At 34.0% G+C, this 19,779-nt stretch overlaps 1 protein-coding gene across 3 annotated transcripts in view; it reads right to left on the reverse strand.

Moving 5' to 3' along the window:
• Window positions 1-19,779, reverse strand: part of DIAPH3 (diaphanous related formin 3) — a 199,533-nt gene that overhangs the window by 131,119 nt on the left and 48,635 nt on the right. For all 3 annotated transcript variants that reach the window (XM_027650314.1, XM_027650305.1, XM_027650298.1), the window contains 2 exons: window positions 18,389-18,724; window positions 17,329-17,443 (listed from right to left, as the gene is read on the reverse strand). In XM_027650314.1, coding sequence (XP_027506115.1) covers window positions 17,329-17,443; window positions 18,389-18,724 — 451 coding nt within the window. The remainder of the gene's footprint in view (window positions 1-17,328; window positions 17,444-18,388; window positions 18,725-19,779) is intronic.

Genomic DNA, 19,779 nt, shown 5'->3' on the forward strand with positions numbered 1-19,779 from the left:
TAGATCTCCATCATCAACTATTAGCAGATGAATGTTAGCAAGGCTACACAAAGCTAGTAAGAAACTTTAGTGACTGCTACAAAACTTTACCATAAAGGCAACTGTTGTTCTTCCTATCCTTCTCTCTGTATTGCCCCTGCCATGATTAGACACAGGCTGAGGACTAAGCAGCATGCTGTTAAATACCAGTGAGGCAAATAGAGTAGCATTTAGCAATGTGAACAAAGGATTGAACATATTAAAATTTCTTTGTTATGTGCCAAAAGTTCTGTTTAAATACAAACAGAAGTTACAGTTAAAGGTTTGTATGAAAGAAATCCTGTGGTTCTGATTTTGTATATCATATATGTAGTATAAATATTCTGACATGACTTGAAATGCACTTAATTAGAACAAGTTCCTTCAGAATTAATGGGACTTAAAAGTAACAGCAAAATTTGCCAATCATACTTAAGTATGTGGTTTTGTTCACAAATTTGTCTTTCTTCTACTCATCCAGTTTCTGTAACATCCTACCCTCTTTCAACTTGAGAATGCATCCAAACTCTGCCATCATAAAGTTCGGTCTTTTCTTAACATATGCAACAAATCATTGAGATTATTTAATAAATAATTATTCCCAAAACTGATCCTTCAGAAACTCTACTAATAGCCTCATAGTCCAATGTATCCTTTTTCAATATTCCTCACATCCTCCTCAATTTACCTGTTTTATGAGTCTGCAGTTAATCCCACTTTTCATTAATATTGGCACAGTGGCAATCCTACTGTGGTCCAGAGGTTAAGTCTATCATATTTATTTTGCTTGGAAAAACTGTCATCTTCTCAAAAGAAATAAAATTTTATCAACAGTCTAGCATAATTTACTTTTATATGCTGAATATCATACACGCTTTGGTCCCATTTTTTTTCATCTACCTCTCTATCATTGATTATAATTTTGTAGAAAAACTGTTTAGTGTTTCTGCATATCATTGATAATGAACTAATGAATCTACAAAACAAAGTCCTTTGTCATTTTTGAAATTAACTTACAGAAAAGGTGCTAAGCCTTTTTTTCCCAGCAAAAATAAATATAAATCCCCTCAGTATTCCCTTGCTATAACCAGTATATGATGCATGATTCCCTTGCAATCATCACTAAAAACTATATACTATTTACTATAATAAAAGCAATGAAATGGATTTATATAATTGAATAAAGAAAAAAACAGTAATGCTACACTGTATAAGTTAAATTCAAGGTCCTTATGTGCACAAGCACCTCAAGCATTACACGGAAACAAAATGTGGCTTTAGCCAACATTTTTCCCTGCTAAATCAAGAGTTGTCAATCAGTATATTTGTTTGTGTGGTCTCAGAGTACATTGCCTCAGTCTCAACAGTTATAGTGGAGAATGTGGAAAGTATAACTGTATCTACTTAACCAGCATTCATGCACCCTCATTAATTTTTTTCATCTCACTTTCAAGCATGTCGTGGCTCATACCAGAACAATAACTTGCTGATAATTGTTTGAGACAACAACTGGACAGGAACAGTGTAGAGGTGAACTTTCTTATAGATTATAGGGTGCCTCAGTGAATTACAATTAGTTTTAAAAGTCATCTGTCCTGTCCAGCAGCTTTCAAGACATTTCATTAGCAACTACAGAAATCCTAACATATTTTAGGCTTTAATGACCCAGGTGTATTGTATTTTCTAAGACAGAAATTTCTCCAGAACACATGACAAATACTGAAATATGTGAGCTCACAGCTCAATAAGAGATGTAGTATTAATCAAATTGTCACGTGATATAAATTGAAGCTTAGCTTGTCATTCAATAAGCTTAACACTAATAAAACAACTCCCAAATCACAAACCACCTTTACAAAACTATCTGATAACTTTACCAAACTCCTCTGCAAGAAGATCAGTGTCATATTTAGGAATATAACAACATAATTCAGATCAAGTACACAATGTTAAAACAAACCACAAAGGAAAACAACCACATATACAGTTGTATAGTTGCACTTCATAACAAGCTACAGGAAAATAGAGCTTTTAGTTTTCTTAATATTGTTCTTTCTCTGGGGTGAAGAAAACAGCTATCCCCTAATCTTCCAGTCTTCCCCAAAATTCCAAGTATGATTTGCCATAACTGAAAAAGGATGTATCACTGAAAAAATCCAACATATATCTGCCTTTCTGCAACAGAATACTATATATCTACCTATTACACATTATTGTTATTATAACATAAATAAACCACAAAATCTAACAAGATTACTTACAAAATAATGTTTAAAAAAAAATCTTTCAAATATCCAACTCTCTTAATGAGTTGTGCTGATAAAGTTCCCTATCTCTTCTACAAAAATCACTTCAGTGATGCATTATCTGTTGCTTTTCCTGCCCCAAAACTCAACCTTTTGGAATTCAGAGGATAACTTTCCTCTACATTTATCTCTAGTTTGTGAGGAAGTTGTTGAAATTTAAGTGTTCCATTTCAGGAACAGAAAAATCTCCATATCTGGAGAAACATTATTTCTTAAAAATCATTCACAGTTAGAAGGTTGCCTTCATGATAAAATTATAAAAATTGTTTTTTTCAGAGAGATATCTGAAATTACTACACCAGAAATTACTAACTCTTTCTACTAGGATAAAAAAAAATTAATGATGAAAAAAAAATCTGTAAAAAGGAAAGCAGATTTTCAGTAGCAACTCTGACTTCAGATGCAGAAAAAAAATTGCATTGAAGGTCCATTCAAAACCAATATCTTGCCCAAATTCTTCACTTTGGAATAAGTTGAAACATGGGACTGCAGTAACAGAAGAGAGTTGTCTAAGGAAAAAAATATTTTTTCAATTAAAAAGACTGAGTTAAATTAAAATTTTCCACTGCCTTAGTAAAGAGCACACATAATGACAGCGTGGAGACAGACCACTATGTCTATTCCAAACAGAATGCTGGACAAGCATCATCAAAAACAGACAAAAATAAAGAAAGGTAGCACAAGACCTAGTTTTCTGCATAAAACAACTAGTAGCAAGCAGCCTTCAGGAGGCAGGAAAGATTTCAGTTACAGTTTAAAATCAGTAATTTATCAGTTGTTTTTTGTAGCATCTAGCTTACAAAGGCAGCACTGAGAAATAGAGTAATTATAATTGCTAGTGTAAGGGCACAAGTATACCACAGTAGTTGAGCCACTGCCATTTCTCAAGGCATATACTGTCACCATGTTCCTTTCTACATGTTCTTCCCAAAAGGAGGAGATGTTTCCATACAAATGGGGTGCATGAGCTTTACTTTCATCCTTGTATATTCAAAATAGAAAAAGTTACATACATACACATAAATAACATGCCTCAATTGACTCCAATTACTGACAAGCAATCTGTCTCCCTAACAGTTGTTTATACAGGCTTTCATACTGTGCTCTACTCATACACTATCGGTTACCTGGAACAGCATCCTGGAGTTTAACAGCATAAATAACACTCTTTCAAAAGCAATATGATGCTGAGAGATATCAGCAAGAGAGTAACTGGTAAAATCATAAATGCACTTGAAGCAACCAACCACCATGCTATTATCATAAAGTTCTCTCCATATGGCAATCAGTGTTTATTCATCCTAAATCCCACCCATTTCCCTTTTAACAATGCCTGATGCATCTGCACATGAAGTCTTTTGCAGTCTCTACAATAGAGCATTTGATATACACACGACAGATGGATGGCAAACACACTGTTTTGTTTTGGTTTAACCCGACAAATGTAAGGCAAGAATGGAAGGAAATTCGCATTTTAGTTGTTGGCTGTATTTCTGTAGTGGCTTTTTTGTTTGTTTGTTTGTTTTAAAATTAGATGCTGGTTCATACAATTAATGCTGGCTTAAGCTCATAAACATCAGAAATTAAAATTAAGTATTGCTGTATTAATTTTTGCCAAAATGTCTGATAAAAAATTTCAACTTACTTCCAAAGCACATCTTTAAAAATCATTAGAAAATTAACTAGTGAAAGAGATTAAGTGTTCCAGAGAGCAAGGAGAGGCAGGTCATTTGTTTGTTTTTTCTCAGAAACGGAAGTTATTACTACAAATCTTCTATAGGCCAACAGATCTCACTGACCTCATACACTCAAGCTGGATACAATTGCATGCATTAATATATTCTAGTTTAGGAAGTTTCTACTTAGCACTCTACAGTTTACATCTAATTGTAAGATCTCTTTAGACACATTTAAAGGTTGCCCCGTACATTAACAGTGGTTGAAGTAAGACACTAGGAATAGTAAATGAGGCCTTAGAAGCTTCAATGCATTGTGTGTCAAGCAAAAGATCACATTACTACAGAGTGTTCTGTCTAAGTTCGTAAGTTATACCGTTAAGAATCTGTGTACTCATCATACTAAACTCTCATAGTCTCAAGCCATGATGAGACTGCAAGTAAAGGTAAATGGAGTATACCTTCATTTAGATTATATGCTTTAATATACACTGTAATAAGCCAATTATTTAAGGCTGTTCAGAAGAGTGCCCAATTTAACTATTGATTTTGGACAGATAGGTCTAATACAGGAAAAAATCTAATAAAAATTACTGAGAAAAACATACAAAATGAGTCAATGATCATTTATTTAATTTTATGACCTTATACACTGTCAATTAAAGTTCTGTTTCTCTTGACGAAAGCCTTGAAAGAGAAGAACACTAACAAAGCCAAACAAGTCCATTTATCAGAAACTATAACAGGTAAAATGGCTTTATACATAACATACTCATGAAGGTGTCTATAGTACAAGGAAATTGCATTACATACCTCTAGACACCAGATTATTCAGATACCAGATTGCTTTCTTTCCTTAGGGATACAAGGAATCTCATATGCAATGCTCAGTAAATAAGAGCCGTAGCTCCTTATTGTAAAGACATTAAATACCATAAACCAATATTTTTCTATAGCAACCTATAAGGGAAACAAGCCATTATAACTACCATGATTAATTTATATTGATACACTTATCAATGTATATCTGAATGTAAAACAGGGGGAGGTTTTTAGGTTGATATGGTTAATTACAATATACGACATCTGTTCTTTCTAGATTTTAAAAAGAATAAAACAAAAAAAGGGAAGAGTAATATAGAGTGTTATCAGTTCTGCTTCTGATAGTAATGCACCTATCCAACTTCTTGAAAGATGCAAGCAGCTTCTTTTTTTCTCCAAATAAATCACTGTGAAATATCACTGATATATTAAAACCAGTAAAACATGCTTGATTATTGCAAGTCTCCTATGCTGCAGTGCCAGAACTAAGTTGTTGAAACAAAAAGCATGTATATCATTCTCAAAGGAAATTTAACCTAGCAGTGCTGGTTAACCTAGCAGGTTGGTTTTGTGCAAATAGTCCCTGCTTTCTCCTATCACTTCCCAGAAATCTACATTAAAAAAAATTTATAATCTATACTAGATACTATATTCATGTGACTTTCCCAGCTACTGCTTATCTTCATTTGTATTCAGCACCACAAAACCATCTGGTAAAAATCCTTTCAAGAAACTTCATTGTTTTTCATGTTTGCCTATATTCTGTACTTCCCCTTTGCATAAGTTTCGTCATATTTTAAAGCATATTTTTCATGAGTGCACTTCAGAGCCCCATAAACTCTACGAAAAGGCACATGCTATTTACTTGTATTCAGTGGCATGAGATGTGTAGTAAAATAAAATGTAAAGAGGTATGTAGTCTTCAACTGTGAAACTAGGATATCAGGATTTATTTCAAATCAGAAATAAAGCCCATTTGTTTAGTTATAATATATACATTATTTAGAGAAAAAAGGTTCCAATTTCCACAAGGTATTAAACAGGACGAACACCAAACATGTGTAAATTACCTTAACTTTTCCTCAGAACTGGAGAGTGTAACTGAAGACTACATGGTAATATGCAGCACAATTTTCCAAGAACATATCAGTGTTCTAATCTTAGCACAGTATTTTACAATTTGTACATTAAAAGCTTTTAATCACTACTACAAGGAAAAATATAAAGAGTGAAGGAAATTTTTGTAATTTAGGTACATGATTTATAACCTACAAAAGAATTTTTTCCATTAATTCACAGCCTAAGTATTTAGTAATATTTAAATATACTCAAAAATTTAATATTCAGAGTACTGTTCTATATAAATAGCAAAGAAAATGCTACCATTTTCTTTAATTTAAATTATTCTGCTAAAAGCTCTTCCTAATACAGAAGACAAATACTAAAAATGACACAAACAGGAGTCAATGAAGCAGTTTAGTTCTGGGTTACAAGATGCCACTTGCTAATTTCACTGAAAACATATCTTGCAGGAAACAACACTGACTTCACTTTTCCAAAAAAGTGCAAAAGAATCTTCTAATTGAAAGCATACCTATGCATCCTCCAATTATAGAATCATATTTCTTCAGCATTACTACAGATGTACAACTGACATTACTTCCAACGTTTGTATTTCTTAGAGTTTTCTCTCCTCTTTCACCAAATCTCTAATACCTATTCAGTAACACAGATCATTTACTGTACTATGAGACACTCTTGTGGTACATTAAGGAATGAAGTGATCAGCCAACTGTAAACAGATAAAGAGACTGAAACTCCATTGCAAGCAAGCTTTGAGAATATTCAGCATTTCAGAATATTTTATTAAAAAGCAAGTGGGAGAGAACTGCAGCATTCATTCTCACTGAAACGCTGTTGTATCTCACACACCATTTGACAGAAACTAAATGACAGCAACAATGGAATTGCAAGTCAATTCCTGTTTTTATTGGCTAGAGAACACATTAATACCACATCACACTATAAACTGAGTGTAACTTCACTGCAAATTATCTTATGTTAAAAAGGATAAGCATTTCTGCATGAAAAATAGGTATTTGATAGTCTAACAAGGTGCCAAAGGTGGCATATCAGACAAATACTGTGAATGTAGTTTTAGGCTAAATATTAAAAGACTTTCTCATTAGCATGCATTTAAACCTCTGTCCAGAAATCATCTCATTCCTTCAGCAATTCATGCAAACAAAACTTCTATAATTAAAACTGCTTGATTTCCTGCTCTTCCTAGTCTGTGCTATAGTTCTGTGAGACTGAAGATGATGTAGATTCTATAACAGGGATTCTGCATAATCAATTTAGTATGCAGATTTGGTTATTTCACACATCTTTTAGGGAAAAAAATATAATTTATCATACAAGAACAGTAATAATAGTATTTCTTTACTACCTGGTCACACATCTTTGTATTAGCCACAAATTTTTAAATGTTGGATAAAGACAAAAAGCAAAAAATAAGTCTGCTTTGAACCAGTTTGAATCTTTTCTATATTGATTAATTAACATCTCTAAGTGCTGTAGAATAAGATTTTATCCCTCTCTTCCTGTTACATTCACATATGCATAATAGTTGACTACCTAGTCACTAGACCTTGCTGACTTTTGAGGAATTAATCTAATCTCATAAGCATAAAAATGATTTAGTAGTTCTACTAGTAAACAGTAACAAAGTATTTATTCTATTAGACTTGAATATAATTATCTGTAAATGTGGTTCTTGTAGCAGAATCATAATTTGATTAAATCTATATAACTTCCCCCCCCCAAAGACTGAAATATCTCCCTGAGTAAACAAAGAAATCCAACTGCTGATCAAAGAATAAGCCTTAGCTTCAGAGACTGGAGTCTCCTAAGTACCAAGAGCTGTATAGACAGTCCAGAACAAACACCAAGAGTGGTATGAATTAAGCAATTTTTTGTTATTATTTTTAAGGAAATTAAGCGTAATATAATTTCCATTTCATCCTAAAGGTAGGCGTGAGTTCTAGCAAAATGAATCATGTTATTTTCTTGACAAATCAGAGGGACATTAGCTCCTTGACACAAGAAACGCTTTGTGCTTAATTTCTCTAATTCTTTTCATACTGACTTATTTTCGCCACTGTACTTTCAGGAAGGCTTTTATTTAGTCACAAATATGCTTCATACTTTGAGTTTTGGTCTGTACTCCCAGGTTCTCAGCAACAGTAACCTGAAGATCAGAATTGTTTACTTCCAGTGCATATGAGTATCCTGTTCTCAAAAACCTATTTTTGTTCAAGTGGTTGAAATTCTTTTTATTTATTATAAAGAATGCACCTGCACAGCTCAGCTTATCTGGCCGTTTATCCCCACTTGCTCACTACCTCTCCCATTATTCTGCTGAATATGGAAGACTGAGAGGTGCATTCTGAGAGTCAACTGGTAGCAGCAAATGTATTCTATCATTCCCTTTTTCAGGTTTGACCAAGTACAGTCCTCCATTTATCACTACTGTTTCTCTTCTACAGAGCAATAAAAGAGCAATTCATACTACTACCAGATTAGTACTGAAAATAAACTTTTTCTTTTGGTTTTTTGCAGCTAAGATGATCTAGCCTGGTTTGGTTTTAGCTACATCTATCCATGTTTGTTTCTTTTCACACCAGCATTATCTACCAAGATTTTTCCTGCAATATGCAACTGTGCCTTGGATCCCAGTCTCTCTTCATGCAATCCAGCTCCATATCTACCTTCCATTTTGTCAGCTTTGGTAGCAGTTTTCATTCCAACAATCTTGCTGAGCACTGACTTGCTTTTTCTATCTTCCCACTTTTTCAAGAGATGACCCAATACTTCTCAAGATCTTACACTGAAACGCCAGCAACAAACCCTAAAATTCTGCTTCACAGATATCAATTACATTGCAGTCAAATTTTAAATGCCACAAGGCATTACACCGCACAGTCTAAGAACTGCAAAGATAATCAGTCACCCTAAGCAGTCTCTTTCTAAGCTTGTTACCCTTGCCAGCTATACATATGCATTTACAATTTTGGAAAAAGGCATTTCTATATCAAAGGACAAGTCAGACTGCACAGTAGGAAACATTTAGTCTTTACAACTGTTAAGCTTAGTAATAGAGCAGATAAAATTTCTAAGTTTCATTACTCAGGTGATGATAGAGGTGAGTGAGGTTGTAGAAGAACTACCTCGTGAGTTAAAAAGTAAAGTAGAGCCCCACTAACTTGTAAAAATAGAAAAAGTGGGGTAGCAAAGCCATAAAACAGAAATATAAAGTTGTTAAAAGCTACAGGATATGCTGTCCAGTGCTTTCATTCTCTTAAATTTAAATGACATTGAAAGTAACAAACTGATGCACAAGAAGAATGTATCCGAAAACACAACTACCATTTCACTGTAAATATTTAACTATTGTGCCAGGCAACAACAAGACCGCAAACACATCCTGCCCTACTAGGTAAGTTTTGAGAATTATATCCTATGTAAAAAAGAAAATTTTGTTAAAGCTTTGATTTAACCTCCCCAAAAAATCCTACAATTTCAGATCAATTAAATTCTCTCAATTACTACGTAACCTTCAGAACCTGATTGCTCTTAATGGGAGAGGACCCCATCTACAAGACTTTCACAATATGCATATCCTTCATGGGGATGCTTGTTTCATAAAACATATTGAAAGAGTTAAAAACATCTATTAGGAAACTACCAAGGCAAGACATTTAGAGACTAGAAAAATCTATTTAGAATGAAGAAAATGTATGAGAAATCATCACATTGAGATCACACAGAGGAAAACAGCAGCCCACAACGGAAGTCTGTTTCACAATTGTTCACATGAAGTACTCAACTTACCGTTTTTTAAAAATGACCCTACTTTACTTACAGAAATAAATTATGTATTAGATAAGGCCAGGTCATATTTACATGAAGTTAGTTGGTAAAGAAGAGTATATAATCTTAATGAGTAAGGAAAGAAAATATCTAACCACTTTTTGCATATGAATAAACTAAAATATTGTCCCAGTTGAACCAGATCAGTTGTAAAGAGAACCCAAGACTCTGCCAGCAAATACACTGCTAAAGTCTGCATGGCATACCAGTGTCTACCCAAGTACTGTCTAACAGCTGCCTAATTGGACATCACTGTTCCATTAACATATAATCTTCTTGATTTTTTTTTGTTTGTTTTTCACAAATGAATTGTCCTTGAAACGAATTTTCTCTGAAACATGACATTCAGTGAAAAACTAAATGGCAGATTTTTTAGAGGATGAAAACTAGTGCTTATGGAAATTTAAATGCTAATAATTTTCATCAACAGTGACTTTGAAGGTTTGCCAAAGAAGGTTTGTGAAACATTTCTTGCACGTAAATTATTTTTCTCGGCTCACAATAAAAAAAGGCCACAATAAAAGCAGTGTTGTAATGAAGATTTTATTACACTCAAACACAGTGTTACCTTTAGTCAGATATAAATGCTTGCAATGTTAGATTAGAAATTCATCAAAAGCACTTAGTGCATAAACACAGCAAAACTAAAAAGGAGGTAAAACCCCATGAAAATAGGTTTGTAGCAGGTGTATAGAGTTTTATACCTCCCGTGTGATACACATGCTAGCAAATTAATTAGTGCAGGATCCTTGCTAGTATAGGGACAAACATATTTAAGCTCTTAAAATGAGTATTTTCCATTAAATAAACAAAATTATTAGACTGAGCAAGGGCACTGTGATGACCTTTTTTAACCTGCATTTCAAGTTCCAAACCTACTTTTCTATTCCATTGGTGTTTACAATTTAGGACTTATGAAACTGATCAGACTTTTTTTAGTGTCTCAATACATGAAAATAATATCCACCTCCACTAAAATTTTAGTTATTCACACTGTGAAAACATTCCCTAGTAGATATCAATAAAGGAATACTCATTGCTTCTAGGACATAAAGCCTTCAAAGGCTTTCCCTACCAGTGTTGAGATATGGGAGCACAGTACTTTTGTTAGCCTGAATACACTGTCATATTTTCATCAAACATGAAATCACTGCAGACTGATATTGCATTTTGTGTAGAAATCAGCGATTAACCAAAAAAAAAAAAAAAAAGAAAGGAATTAGTTGTTTGAAAGAAAAAGGTAAAGGTGAACTAAAAGAACTACTCTCTCCAGGCACTTCACTCAATCTGTTTTGGAGCTGACAGGAAACAATAGTCTGCGTGTAGAAGGTGAGAAACAGTCACCTAATAATAGCATAAACTGCAACTTTGTTATAAAGAAAAAAATAAAGTTAAAATAAATTAAACTTAAGATATCATAATAGTCTGCTTAGGTAGATGCTAATACATGCTGTAACAAACTCTTCAATAATATCCTTTCACTATCTGACAACTGTTTCCTAGCTGAAAAAAAAATCAAAGTACCCTATCTGGTAACAGAAGTTTTTCTAATACTATTTACAACATCTCCTGATAGACTGCCTCTTTTCTACAGTCCTATCAGAAGAATGATCTGATTTACTGATGATTCTGACATAGATTAGGGCACCGATGTCACAGTCATTCAATAATTCATAATTAACAATTAATTCATGGGAGATTTCATCCCAGGAAATTGTCGAAGAAGGAGACTAAAGGGGAAAAGATACCACAGTTTTTAGCTTCAAAAAGAATCAAACTACAAAACAAATGCTATTGTCAGACTATTTTAACCACTGGCATGCTAATGTCCTCTTTGGGTTTTCCATTTTTTGTTTGCCACACATTCATGGAGTTATCTGGAGATGAAAGTCAGGTTTTAGGAGTTACTCACATTCTACTTCTTCAAATACATTTAACAGTCTGAACAACTGAAGGTTTCTCCTATCCATGATAGGACATTAGAAAAAATAAATTAAGTACGTTCAATTAATTTTCCCTAAATTGGGTCTTTTTAGTCGTGACAGTAACTGGTAAGTGATCTCCCTGTTTTTAATTCAACACACAAACTTTTCTATTTTATCAAAGAGCAGTTGGATGGCCATCTGGCAGCCAGCCAAGCTCAATGCACAACAGAACTATATTCAATGACTGATTCTTGTGTATCATTCTCTACATGACAAATACGATTTGATAAAAATATCTAAAAAGGATAAGAGCAGATATTCTATTTGCAGAGAACAGATACAACTAATATAGTCACTACCAGTGCAACACTAAATATACCATCCATTCCCTCCACGCAAAGATGATGGCCTGAAGTTGCAAGATACCACTTGGTTGCTGTTTCTTGTAAACGGTCAAAACTTATTCCTGCTATCTTCAGAAAGAAACTTTTTTTCTTTTTTCATTTTATACAGACAAACCTTTTCAAATTATTTTGCTTTCAGGGGTAGTTCAGGTGATACTGCAAGGCAGCCAAACTTAAAACACATAGCAGGCTTTACTTCTAATTGCACGCAGTTCCATTAAAAGGTAATTCAGGTTACTTGGTGCTGTATTATAGCAGAAGTTATTCAAATATATTGTTGGCAGTCTGACAGCTTTGTAATAATAAGATTCTACAAGAAGTACTGTTCGGAACTACTGCTGATAAACCCTCCTCCAGAGGAAGAAAGTATGAGGATACTGGGCTCCACCTAATCCTCAGGTGGATGACTGCAAGTTCTCTTGCTTATGGCTAGATAGATTGTGCCAGGTCAAATACAGCACTAAAGTGATTTATGTTGTTAATTTGATCTTTTTGCTAGCATTTACTCTCTTTTCTGGTTTAAAATATTTGAGACTTAGTTGGCACTATAGCAGCTTAGGCCTTGATGATTTTTCTTAGAGTATACAGGGGGAAAAAAAAAGAAAAAAATTAGAACTATATTGACCTTTTCAAGACAAGTGCCAACAGAGATAGTACTCCCACAGAAGTGCTTTATTTCTAAATAATCAAGTCTGGCAGGAGCTCTGGTGTGATGGGATCAGACACTGCCATCTCCAATAAGATTAGGATGAAAATCTGTCCTAGTCGATAAAAAAAAAATACAGAGAGATCATGTGATCTTTCTCTCTTGAGTTTACCAGATCAGTTCCTTTCAATATCTAGAAGAGTAAATTTCTAATATTTTATGCCGTCTCCCACTAAGCATAGTTATCTACATACTGCTAAAAATAGTTAAGAATTTACAAGTGCTTTCTTGTATATTTGATGTGCAATTTCTAATCCTCATTTGGACTTTAACACTTTAAACATAAGAGTCATTGGATCAAGTCAAATCAATTTATTAATAGGATATTTATAAATGCAACACAATAATTATAAAGCACACATTTCATAAAACTATTACCTTTCTTATATTTTGCATACATGAGACAAATTGTCATTTTGGATTGAAATGCTTCCAAAGATTTCTTTTTGGTTAGAAGTTGCTTTCTTGCTTTCTCTATACAACCTCCCAAGTATGGGAATCACCCTAGCAAAACTCTTCAAGCACCCAGAGGATTACTGTAAGCAAATATATAGCTGGTTCTCTCTCGAGTTATCCTGAAGACATATCCAACATTATGCTTAACTACTAGAGTCTCACTACATTAATTACATTTATTCAGAGACTTCAGCAACTTACTGCTATGATCTTCTCCATACCAGTACTCTTCAAAGTATCTCCACAAACCAAGAATATTTATTATAGACGTTTCATTAATTTTCTCTGTTTTATAACGTGACAAGACCAAGCAATTGCATATTAAAATGTACCTTTTTTCAGTACTGTAAGTCTTAAACATAGTAGTTTGAAGCTACTCCAACTAACCAGGCACTCATATCCATGATTAAGAACCACAAGCTGCAATAAGAGATGTAACTTGAAAACACACTATGTCAGCCTTACCACTTCGTATAATCCATTCTCCTCACTTCCCAAAAAAGAAAGCTCTTTCCTACAAATATATCCTTTCCTATTTCTTTTGGACCTTTTACCCCGGAATTTTTCTAATGTTTTTTGAACCTGATGAACTTCTGAAGTTGTCTCCAAGTGGTCCCACCAAATCCTTAGCTAATTTCTTTTTCAAAAAATTAAATCTACATTTTAATATCAGCTAGAGGATCCTTTGCAAGAAATTGATGGATTCAAAATGAGTTTGTGAAGAACGTCCCATTCACATTAATCTAGATAAATTTAATGAGTTTTCCCATTTTCTTCATACTTCCACATTTGTAATGCTAACTTGTTTTTTGCAATATTGTCTTGAACGTTTTACTTTTTAATTATTGCAGTAGTATTTCTTTCATACCTCCATAACATCTTCAGTTTTTCAATTGTTTCAATGTCCCTTCAGAATCAACATAATTTATAATTCCTATGCAAACATCTGCTAAAGCTTCAACTCTATTCTATACTATTCTGTATTTCTTTTTCTAGCAGAATTTCCTCAATGGGCTATTTACATAGGCATAAGACTTACTTTTCTAGATCAACACTGAAATACTTTGGGCACGTTAGCTAGCAAAATGTCACAACCGAACATTTGAGTACTTCAATATGATTATACTTAATGAGAATAAAATTCACTTAAAGTATTATTGAACATTCTGGTCCCTTCTTCCACAACTAGATACCTCTTCTTATGCAAAGATTTCAGTGAAAAGAGTGCATAAGCAGACCCTTCAGCAGAGTGGAACCAGCTCATTCATTGCATGTCATCATTTGACTACAGAATCATTTTCAATTTCTCATCTTTCTGATTTTAGAGACAAAGCTTTAGAAATATTCAAGGACTGTTCCCAATTTGAGTACAGTGAATAGCTTCCTGATTCTACTTTAGAAAGCCTGGTATTAAGTCTCTTCAAGACTGTGAAGGAAACGGGATGTCTCTAATTTCTTTGGTAAGTTTTGTTATAAACAGTAAGTTACGTATAAGTTACAAAGAAGTATCCCCTCTCTCCATGGTCATGAGAACAAAAGCAGTTATTTTGCCGACTTCTTTACTAGAATTCGTGCTGTCAACAAGAGATACAGATATACCTGGTCTTGTCTACTAATGTGATTAAGTATTCACGTAAAGTTCTGTAAACCACTCACATGAAAAAAGATGAAATTTAGTTCCATGTTGCCCCTTAGACATCTACTTGCTGTTCTAAATAAAATCCTTAGTGTCTCCACTTTCTTTGAAAAAGTAAGATGATGGTACACTTTTATCACCCACGTGAGACGAGAGATTTCAAAACTTAAAAATGTAAAAGATTAAGCAGTAAGCCTCACTTGTAAAAAAGGAAATAAATGTGTCCCTGCAGACTACATCCTTTAAATCACCCACACACACACACAGTTGGTATAAAAGTGTACCTCACTGACTTTGCAACTGTAGATCCAGTAACTCTGTTATATTAGGTTTTGTCAAAACAATGTATTCAGTCCATTCAGTTAAATTTTGAGGGATGTTAATCTCGTTAACTCTAATGTTCTTGCTGTCTGTGGAGACTCACAATCCTCTTCTGAGCCATTAACATGTTTGGCCTGAACATCGTCTTGTCTCCCAAATTTTACTGTTTAATTACACACGAGAAACTATTTCCCCCAGTGGCTTTTAAACTTTCCAACCTATTAATTCAGGGAACATTCTTGGGAATTCTCCTAACATTATAAAGGAACCATAATTAGGTTCTGGACTTACTTTAATAGATTCAAGCAGACATGTCTATGGTCTGTGAGGTTTTCTTGCCTTTTTATCTTCGTACAATATTCTTAATATTATTAAATATCAACATTAACAAACTATAATACTTAAATCAGTAGAAATAACGTGAAAGTATAAAAAGCCTGCTTTTACAAGAGTAGAATAAAGTTCTTGGTTATAACAAAAGAATACACACCAGAACATACCCCAAAAAAGAAGAAATTTGAAAATGTCATGCACTGTATTAATAAAAATACCAAAGTAAATTTTTTTTTAAAACACTAAAAATACAATAACGCCATCTCAATTTCCAAAGAAATTAATCACTGCAGCCCTATGGCTGCCCCATAATACTAAGTCTCTAATACCAAAAAAGAAGGAAGAAAAAATTGTGTCAAGAAATAACAGTAGAAATATAGGCATTTTATATATGGGACAGAATAACCTACATTATTACTGAGACAACCTACTACTAGGAAGGGAGAAAAGGTTTAAAGCTAGGAATATTTTCAAATATTTTGTTCCTCTACAATGCTTTAAAAGCTGAAGAAGCTAAGCAAGTATCAAAGGAGATCTATGTTGCTACAGGTTTATCAGAAAGTAAAAAATTCACTAAAATACTCTCCTTCTTCATGGAACCAAAACACACCAATTATCACATGCATTCTGAGGGTAAACACATCATCTTCTGGCCTCTAGATTAGATTGCAGTACTTTATGAAAGTATTCTGACAAAATTTTATAAATATTTTTTTCAAATGTGACTAAATAAAAGTCTGTATCATCTGAGAGCATTTCTTGGGGTTTTTTTTGTGAGATGCTCCTATAGGTCACTGAAGTGCTAAGGTCTGAACAACAGGCCCTGAGCCACAGTTGACCTCTAGATGAACCTTCCAACCTAATGTTATATTTAGCCATGGTATAAGCTAAATTATTAAGCAAAATTTTGTATAATCATTAGTAAAATATGTAATATGATAACACTACACCCGCGTAAACATTTATGCTTGTTAGCAAGACATATTGGTATCCGCTCATTAGTGAATATTTGTATCTGTTCATTAATGAGATATAAATGTATCTATCTTTCCGTATTTAGAAATTGGTCAAGGCCATGGAAGTAGGTGGCTGGCCTTGTTCAACAGTAAATGGTCTAAACTGACTCCCTTGATTTTCCTCTGAGCCCTGGCCAGGCTTTGGGTGAAAAGCAAGGAGAGAAGAGAGCCAGATGTTTTCTTCACTGAGTAGTGACGTAAGCTTGTTTGCTTAACAATATAAAAGCTGGACCCCTTTTGAGGCAAAGATGGAAGACTCACTAAGCACTGAGTAGGATTTCCCAGTTATCAAAAGTGGTTCTCCAGCCCTTCACTGAGATCAGGGGCTCTCCAGTTAATGTGTGGGTCTGGATACTGATTACGGTAGTGTATTAAAAGGGTAACTGGGCATGTATCTTTTTTAATCACTATAGACACTCTTTGCAGCAATGATTAGGTGGATGCTAATCATTTTGTAATTCTTTGCTTCTTTTGTAATGCTTTGCTGTTTTGTACTATAGTAAGTTTATACACTTGTTCTTTAAAGTTGGTGTCTGTGTCTCTTGTGCTGCTCCTCGTCCCCTGGCAAAACAGTAACGCAATTTTTGCCATCCTTTAAGTAAAATAGTTAAATATTACTCCTTTAAGCAGTCTTGGATTTACAAACATTTTCTTCACACATTCCACTTAAAAACAAGAACATTAATGTTATATTCTAAAGTTTTCTCATATATTTATTTAAGGCCGAAGAATTTTAAAGATCTATCTAAAGGTTGAAAACTACCATCAACTACTTACCCCTTTTTTGACAAGAAAATGTAAGTTCCAATTTGCAAAGCATGTCAGCATTCTCAAACTTGTCCTCTTCTGCCTTAACCCAAAAACAGGATTCTGTCATCTCCTGAGGCCTGATCTACCAGCAAGAGACAAACCAAAATTTTATTAATTAAATTATTTTGATACTACGCAGACACTATGCTCTGTAGAGTCTAAAGAAAATTAAATACTTAAGAGCTCTGTAAAACATGAACTTTTGGTATACAACTCATCTCTGGGGTTGTCAATATATTTCTCATTGAAAATAATAACGCTTACAATAAGTGTTTTTGGACAAACTGATTCTAAAAATGCAGACAACATACTCTGTTATCCAAGGTCTAAATGTAGCAAATTACTTTTGGTCTAGATTTGAAACTTGGGTAAAACTTTAAAGAGTCTCTGAACACAGTTTGTTTAATTAAATGTTAAGTACCTTACTTTTTAGAATGCAGCTTTGATTACATCATAAAACTATGAAAATCTCTGTATTGACTTATTTTGGTCTAAATAATTATAGTTTTCAAACTCAGTAGATTGATAGCCCTGTCACAACGGAGAAGAAAAAAAAACACAAACTGACTCTATATTTTGTCAGCCATTAAATTTACATATGTACCTTTACACTAAGGACAAATTGAGAGACCTGCACTGCTTCTTTCCACAGTCCAGGCTGGATAGATATAAGACACTTGTTTGGGAACCATAGCTATCAGTACAGTGCAGTGACTGATCCAACATAAGAGTCTGCTAAAAGACAAGGCATACTAGGACCCTGGAAGCATGCAGGCATCAAGGCTGATCTAGAACTGTAGAACTGACTTTTCCAGGCATCTCATAAAGTCAACAGATACTTGCCCAGATGAACCAATGAAATACAGTTTTCAGAAAAAAATAAAAAAACAGAGGCAAGAAAGTATTTATATATTACATAATTTTAACTAACATATTGATTGCTTATCTAGTCTTACTCCTGACAGTCTATTTGCCCTAAGTTCAATGTCAGATTTTACATCCAGTATTTGCCATTAATCAATACTACCTTGGACCAGTTGAGTCTTTTCATGGTAACATCAGGCCTAAATTCTTTTTTAGGCTTCATTCCGAACGGCAAAGCACAGGAAGGCGGGGACCACTGTATTCCAGGCAGGCCTGGTAGAGGTGGTGGTGGAGGAGCACCACCAAAAGCCAGAGGAGTTCCCAAGCCACTCAGAAGTGGTGGAGGAGGAGGGGGTGGCGGTGGTGGTGGAATTGTTCCATTAGAAGGCAGTGGTGGAGGAGGAGGTGGTGGAAGTTGATGTTGTCCTGCACCTTCCAGTGGAACAACAGAGGTATCTCCACATGTTGATGGCAGAAAACCAGGTGGCACAGAGCCATACTAATAAGGAAAATATTTTTACTCAGTTTCACGTTTTTATCAACAAAATTCTATAACAATCACAGTTTACAGATTAAATCCAGAAAGCCAGCTGAAAGTCAGTGTCATTTTTCATTTATAGAACAATCAAGTATGAATGACAATGAGGCCAACATGCTTTTGATTTCATAATCAAAGTCTCAATCTTTGAAGTAGACCTGGGAATGCACCAAAAGTGACAAACTGAAATGTTGTATCCCATCTGTCACATTTCACTGACCACGATTTAAAAAAGGGTCTGATAAGTTTCTTAGAGATTTTATCTAGACTACCACAGTTTACCTCAAATTTTAAAAAAGTAACATCCCAGTCTCTATTGTTCATACTTATCCTACAGATTACAGAGCAACATTATAAGGACATATTAGCAGAATTTGAAGAGATAGGTAATTCTGTTGAAAAACAGATATCTTCCAATATATGAGCATTCTGATTCTACACAACCGAAAACACAAAGCAATGATGAAAAAAAATCCTTCCAAAAAATAAAGCTGCCTTACACACCAGCTTCTTATTCTGTATAGTAAGGACATCTATATTGCATCAAGATAGGCTTGAAAAGTCTAAAAAAATATTTATTTCTACTATTTGAAGAACTTCTATTACAGACCTTCAAACATGTGATAAAAACCACAAAAGAATAAATAAGAAATATTTATCTACTGTTGATAGCACTAATCACTTTTTCTACTAACTATGACCTGAAACAGTCCCTTTGATTTTTAAAAAACTGAGGGAACTACAATAAGGAAAGGATTTAATATTTCTAAAAGGAAATAGCTGAATATCAATAAATACAAATAAACACATGCACAGAGGCATTATTGTTTTGAATTTCTGAATAAAAACATTGTTTCCACTGACAAGTAGACACTGAACTGATAGGTTCTAGTAATGAAAGAAATACATAAACACATACCAAATGCAAGAAGAGAGTAAAGGAACCATACCAGGCGAAAAATAGTCATTAGAGGTGGAAGTTGACATGCTAAGTAGCAACTGATGCCATATGGAAG

This window comes from Corapipo altera, unplaced genomic scaffold, assembly GCF_003945725.1.
Source record: "Corapipo altera isolate COAL_440 unplaced genomic scaffold, ASM394572v1 0, whole genome shotgun sequence".
In the NCBI taxonomy this organism is placed as follows: domain Eukaryota; kingdom Metazoa; phylum Chordata; class Aves; order Passeriformes; family Pipridae; genus Corapipo; species Corapipo altera.